Source organism: Octopus bimaculoides, chromosome 20 (assembly GCF_001194135.2).
Source record: "Octopus bimaculoides isolate UCB-OBI-ISO-001 chromosome 20, ASM119413v2, whole genome shotgun sequence".
NCBI classification, from domain to species: domain Eukaryota; kingdom Metazoa; phylum Mollusca; class Cephalopoda; order Octopoda; family Octopodidae; genus Octopus; species Octopus bimaculoides.
Genome location: NC_069000.1, coordinates 47,104,334 through 47,111,343, shown reverse-complemented (window position 1 = coordinate 47,111,343; position 7,010 = coordinate 47,104,334). Strand labels below are relative to the sequence as shown.

The 7,010-nt window shown below is 34.2% G+C and overlaps 1 protein-coding gene across 1 annotated transcript in view; it reads left to right on the top strand.

Moving 5' to 3' along the window:
- The window catches only part of LOC106871287 (palmitoyltransferase ZDHHC3-like), a 53,121-nt gene that overhangs the window by 33,006 nt on the left and 13,105 nt on the right, over nt 1-7,010 (top strand). Inside the window, exons 3-4 of the mRNA XM_014917660.2 lie at nt 5,935-6,044; nt 6,485-6,519. Of these exons, the coding sequence (XP_014773146.2) occupies nt 5,935-6,044; nt 6,485-6,519 (145 nt within the window). The remainder of the gene's footprint in view (nt 1-5,934; nt 6,045-6,484; nt 6,520-7,010) is intronic.

Sequence of the window (7,010 nt, the reverse complement as noted above, 5' to 3'; positions counted from 1 at the left end):
TAACATTTGAACAAAAGTCCTTCTCCAAAGAAAAGTTCAAAGAAGAGAAATTAATGAGACACAACAGTTTTGCATCTTCAAAGTTAGAAAAAAAAAAAATGGTTGCAACGTTGAAGATATAAAACTCTTTGTAATATTAGTTTCACTCTTTTCAACTTTTTCCCTGAAAAAGCACTGTCTGACATGTTGGATTTTCCATTCCCCATGGCAGATTCACTCAAGTTTTTTGGTAGAGTTTACTATATACATACATAGGTGTGTGTGTGTGTGGGTGTGTGTGTGTGTGTGTGTGTGTGTGTGTGAGATTTCCATTATTGCTTTTCCTGTAAAAAGTGCTCAATGCACATCTTTGTTAGAAATATATAATTGTTTGTTGTTGGTGAACAGGATTGTTTCATCAGGGCTAAAGGTTTCGTATGATTCACTTTACAGTCAGCAGCACTCATCAGAGAGAGTTTAATCAAATGGATGAAATAATTCCGTTCACCAATGTGTGTGTGTGTGTGTGCGTGTCTGTTATATACATACATATATATGTATATTAGTCAGCAGGCCAGGTGGAACTTTATGCTTAGCTGACATGTCAGAGTTTTAAGTGATGTTGCTTTTGGCAAACAAATTTATTTTAGTTTCCCAGCCATGCTTTCTTCATATATATTTCTTTATGCCAATGAGTAGGTGTGTGTGTAGCTTATATATTTTGTGTAGTTTATACATGCATATATACATTCATATCTACATACATGTTTTGTGTAAGCTTCTACTTACATACACATCTTGTATAATATATACATACATTTCTCATCTATTTCATACATACATTCATGTCCATCCATCCATTTATACATATCTGTGTCTGTCTGTCCGTCTCTCTAGTCAGACCTATCCACCCACCTGCCTATGATTACAAATAATAGAACTTTCAGTGGAGGATGTAGAATTTCTCTTCTTGATTCTCTGTGTTGTTACTCAGAGTTTCATACAATGAATCAGGCAACATAGAGGAAGGACTAAACGTGTGTCTGCATTTTATCAGTTAGGCCGACTCTCATTGGTTGAAGTGGTTAGTCACATGATCAAACATGTTACTTCTCAGATAGATTGTCCTCACATCATACCAGTTCAACTAATAGTATTCCTGATCTACAACACTTTTGATCACATGACTTACTTTGAACAAGGATATTCAGCCTTGCTGGTGTGTTGTGAATATGGCTGTACCTATTCACTATATATTGATGGGCCGTAAAACAGTGCATTGTGAAGTTGTTATATATAAATGTGTGAGTTTGTGTTCCCCCCATCACATGACAGCTGGTGTTGGTGTGTTTAGGTCCCCTTAAAAGAAACTGATAAAACAAGCACCAGGCCTTACAAAAATAACTAGTACTGGGTGCGATTCATTTCACTTAAAGTTCTTCAAGGTGGTACCCCAGCATGGCCGCAGTCTAATGACTGAAACCAGTAAAAAATAAATGATGAAAAGTAGAACCATTTTGATTGGAAGTTCGTGGAATTCATGACAAAATAATTCTTTAAGGAATGAAACTGTTTTTAACTTTGTCTTTACAAAGTGAGAGATTGGGCCTCATGTATGTATAAGTGTATGGATGTATCAATCTATATATAAATGTATGTATATACAAATCAATGTATATATGAATATACCATATTTACTCATGTGTTATATTTGATTTTAATTAGCATGTGACTTATACAGGGGGCAAAGTTTGTGTATATAGATACACACACACGCACTCACACACATGCGTGTAACTTATACACAAGTAAATATGGTATGTGTGCATAAATCTATGTATATATCTATGTGTATATAAATGTATGTACAAATGTATGTTTGTATAAATCTGTATGCATAAATGTCTCCATCTCTAAACCAATGAATGTGTATATATACATGTTAGCAAGTGTGTCCATTCTCATGCATGCTTCTTCCCACACCCTGAGACATGCTTTATGTTGATCGACCAAATACTTAATAATAATATTTGATTGAATATGTATCTTTAACGAACATGTTAATGGTTGAACATTACCATGTTTTAATTATCTTGTTACTTGTTTTTTCAATCAATTAATATATCAGAAACAATCTTTTACTTATTCTTCTTTTTTCTTTTTCTTAGTATTATTATTGTTGTTGTTGTTACCATTGATGTTCATGTTATTTGCTGTTTTTTTCCTTTTTCAGATAAATTTATTTTTTGTTTTTGTTTTAAGGGTTTTACCATTTGTGCTTTTCTTGTCACTTGGCAGAATCGGTGGAGCACCAGATAAAAATGCCTTGCAGTATTACTTCCAGCACTTCAAATCTCCTCACTGAGGCTATCTTTGCCTTTCATCCATTTGGGGGTCAGTAAAATAAAGCACCAGTCAAGTATTGCGGTCGATGTAATCAACTTGTCCCCTCCACTCAAATCTGCTGGCCTTAGAAGGGATCATTGTTATTATTATTATTATTAAGGTGGTAAGCTGGCACAATCGTTAGTACGCCAGGCAAAATGCTTTGTGATATTTCGTCTATCTTTATGTTCTGAGTTCAAATTTCATTGAGGTTGACTTTGCCTTTCATTCTTTCAGGGTCAATAAAATAAGGACCAGTCAAGAATTGGGGTCGGTGCAATCGACTTACCTTCTTCCATGAACTTGCTGGCATTGTGCCAAAATTTGAAACCATCTTTATTATTATAATAATTATTATTATAATAATTATTATTATAATAATTATTATTATGATCTAAAGATAATAAATTCTCTCACTTTAAAAAAAAAAAATATAACAAAAATCTTACCCCTTCATTTTGAACATCAAATTGCCCTTTGATCACTTTTTGGGGTATTGATTTATTTGAAATTAATATTTAGTATTTGCTGCAGTTAATTGATTGATTAACAATTGACTTTAATTTGATCAATACAGAATTTTACGTGTGTGTCCAGTCACAAAAGTGACCACTCCATGTTTTATCCTCAGCTGATTATTAAACATAAATTTTGGATGTCAACTTGAACTCTTCAGTATTGGAAGTAGTTTTGAGTGTGTGTATGTACTTGTGTGTGCATGTGCGTGTGCTGTGTGTGTGTGTTTGATGTATCTAATTTACAACGTTGTCCTACATTCAGCTCTGTCCTTCACATTCTCTGCTCCTACATTTAATTACAGCTGTGATTTAATTAGCAATGTGTGTTCAATTTTTTTCTCTGTCCAGCAGCAATAAAACAAGCTATGGTTTGTCCCATGTATTTATCAATGTTTAATTTCAACAGCAGCAACAGTAACAGTTTGTTCCAAAAACACAATATTGACAAGTTGATTATAAAAGTCCTGGAACTTTTCAGACGTTCTGTTATTTTCAAAGAGAATAAAATTGTTATATAACATTGGATAAAACAGTAGAGTCCATGTGAAATATTCAGTGGCCATTGTGGACGTGATAGATGAGACTGAAAGAGGAAACAGTTCATTTGATTGTATTTTGGTTGTTGTCCTGTCCCTATTTTAAAATCTTTCCAAGTTCTCTGTTCATGGAAATATTGTCTCTCTGATGACTTCATGTTGTTTATAGATGACACTGGAAGGTTAACGGGTGAATGAGGTGCATATTGTTTATTTAGAACAGTTTGTTGTTATGAAAAGAAGAAAATCTGTTGGCTGAATGCAGTGAACCAAAACGGATGAATTACACAAAACGTGTCTGATTATGTAACTCCGTTTCCCTTACATATTTATGTCAGGTCAGATCAAAAACAATCTGCTATAGATAAACATATAAACCAATTCTACTTGGCTGTCAGGGACTAAACTAGTAATCTCATGGAGGGTGAAGGGGTGGACACGCTGATAAGACACAAAAACAATAAATAACCAGGGGGAAGAAACTCAATAAGGCATCAATGACAACCATTTATCAGACTTACAAATGGATTGAGGCCATCACTAAAGCTCCCTTGACAACCCCTACATTTAATTGTCTCTGCCAGACATACCAGACTTACCTTTCCTTTTATCTAGAAAAATCCAGGTGAGAAAAACCACTTTATACCATCCAAAGTGGTTTAACCATTTTGCATCCCGATTATTCTATGCTTATTTGTTCACATTGTTTTGAGTTAATCCTGGATTAACTCAAAACAATGTGGAGAAATAAGCATAGTTCTATTATATATATATATATATATATATATACATACATAGATTGCTAGGTAGATAGAGAGAGATGAGGAGGGGGGAAGAAGTAGTTTGGTTCCCCCCATTGAAGTGTGTTAGGGTATGTTTATCTAATGTCAAGACACACAAACCTATTGCAAACCTATCCAACCCACATTGACAAAGAAGAGCTCATATTCAAACATCAGTGATGAGGATGATGGTAATAATGATGATGATGATAATGAAGCATCATGGGATATCTCTACAATAATTTAGATAAGTTTGAATTCTTGGAGTTGTTAATCTATTGGAATTCTAGTTTCAGAAAAGTTGTGGAATTGATGGAGTCGGTAAGTTTTTTTTTTTTTCATTAATATAAGTTTGTAATATTTTTTTATCAGCTTTTTTAATGTTTGTCTTTATTGTAAGTTTTTTTAAACGTTTGACATACTTTCTGCCTCATTTTTCCATATCATTTTTTTTTTAATTCCAACATTCAGGTGGATTAGTCTCCAAAATCTATCATGGGTTGACCAGTTCTAAAAAAAGAAAATTAAAAGAATAACTATATCATGACAAATTTTCATCTCATCCTTTTAATCTAAGCTAATAATAATAATAATAATAATAATGTGTTCTTCTTAAAAATGAGGCTTCTTTTAATAAAGAAATAAAACTAAATAAAAATCGAGCATTATTTCCCTTAATTCCAGGGTTGTCTCCCCTATCTTTTTTACCAGAATTAATCATAAAGTTAGTAAGTTTTTGTTTTTTTTTCATCATTCCAGGCATAATTTTAATTCATTAAATATTTCTTGACTCAACATTGACAACATTAGACCCCACTTTACTGTCAGTTCTTCATGCAGAATGCGTCGCTCGGTATACAACCCTGTAAACTGCTCCATTTCTCAGCATTATCTTTCCACAGCTTGTTGTTGCTGTTGTTGTTGACTATTTCATTGCATTTTAAGCCATTTAACAAGATTTCTTCATAGACCAATGTTTCCAAACCGTCTTCGTTGTTTGTGTTTTAGTTCCACAAGACTTAAATATGATTCTTCTTTCTTTTTCCAAATCTGTTGTTGTTATTGTTGTCGCCCTGGCTCTTAATCTTTAATTCATAAAAGTTAGTCATTTCTTAAATGGTATTTTTGTTTGTTTGTTTAATATATTATTATTATTATTATTATTATTATTATTATTTCTCTTTGAAATGCCATGGAATCTCTTAGATCTTTCATTTTCTTGGTATAGAATTGTTGCTAATTGGATCCAGGATCAACATAATTAATAGTCATTGTTGTTGTTGTTGATGATTTTCAATTCCTTAGAAATGCTATTATTCACTTTTTGCTTTTGTTTTACCATTAATGAAGTTTGTTGTTTTTCAAAATTAAATAAATATTTCAAGAATGTTGTTATTTCTTTATTTCTTCAGAAGATCCTTTTTTGATTTTTTTTTTTGGCAATATTAGATTTTAATTCTCTCCCCCTCCCTTCAAAACTGATTTTTTTTTTTCCAGATTTTTTTAGGTGTTTTTTGTTTTAGGTGGTGCCTGTGTTTTAGTTTGTTAATTGTGTTGGCTTCGTTAAAATAACGTTTTTCCTTTTTTTTTCTTATTTTTTGTCTTTTTAAAGCTTGTCATGTGATTTTTTTTTTTTTTTCATTAACAATCCATCAAACTCATTTACTGCTTGTTGTCATCATTATCTTAACCTTCTCGTTTATCTCTCTTTCTTTCCCTGCTTTGTCCATCCAGAACAACGGCTGGACTGTCTGTATGAAGTGTGAAACCTACCGTCCACCCCGAGCACATCACTGCCGAGTATGTCAACGCTGTATACGACGGATGGACCACCACTGTCCTTGGTCAGTATATCACCTGAAATTGACTTTGCACTTTGTTTCCTCCTGCCTCAACCACCCAGTTACTATAGCAACATTCAAAATTAGAGGGACACTGCCCATGGCTTTCTACATGCACCCCTCTCCCCATCAGACTGAGGGGAGGAAAGGAGGTTGTGGGGGGGGGTGATGTTTAACTGGAAAGAACATAAACCATTGGTTTTCAACTAGATCCAAAACCTGAGTTTTTTTAAGTGGGGGAGGGGTGCATGAAAATAAAGTAAAACATAATTAAAGAAAAAAAAACTATTATATTTATAGACCAGCAGAGGGCACTGGAGGATGCTTGAACTGCAGTTGACATAGACAATGGTGGGAACAGAATGTTCTAGAAGAAGTGTTTAATGAGGGACTTTGACTGTGAGACTAAATAAGAATGACAAGAGGAGGGCATGAATGTAGAGGCTACACAACTTGGTACTTGAGAGGAGCAGGAGCTGTTGTAGTAGTGGTGCAAGTGATATAAGGAGGATACCCTACAGCTGTGTGATGCTCTCTCCATCTCTCTCTCTCTCTCTCTCTGCCAATATCCCTACTCCACTCACTTTAACATCTCAAAAGAATTTGTACCTGTTAGGGGTCTGGCTGAGATGCCTCCATTTTGCTCTTCTACCCCCCCCCCGTCCTCCACCGCACATCTACTCAGCCTGTCCTGACGTGTTCATCACACCAGCCCTAATGGGTGGGGAAGCCGGTCCTGGGGTTTTACACCTGACAGGAAGAGGGGAATTCCAGCCAATATTTTGGTTGTTTGCTGAGTCCTTTAACATTGTGTGTGTGTGTTTCTATATGAAAGAGAGATGAGAACCAGATGGATTAAGTTAAAGAGAATTATTCTGTGTTCTAGTTCTTGTTTTAGTGTGTGTAGATAGATAGATACATACATATACACATATGTATGTTTATCTATCTAGCTATCTATCTATATAT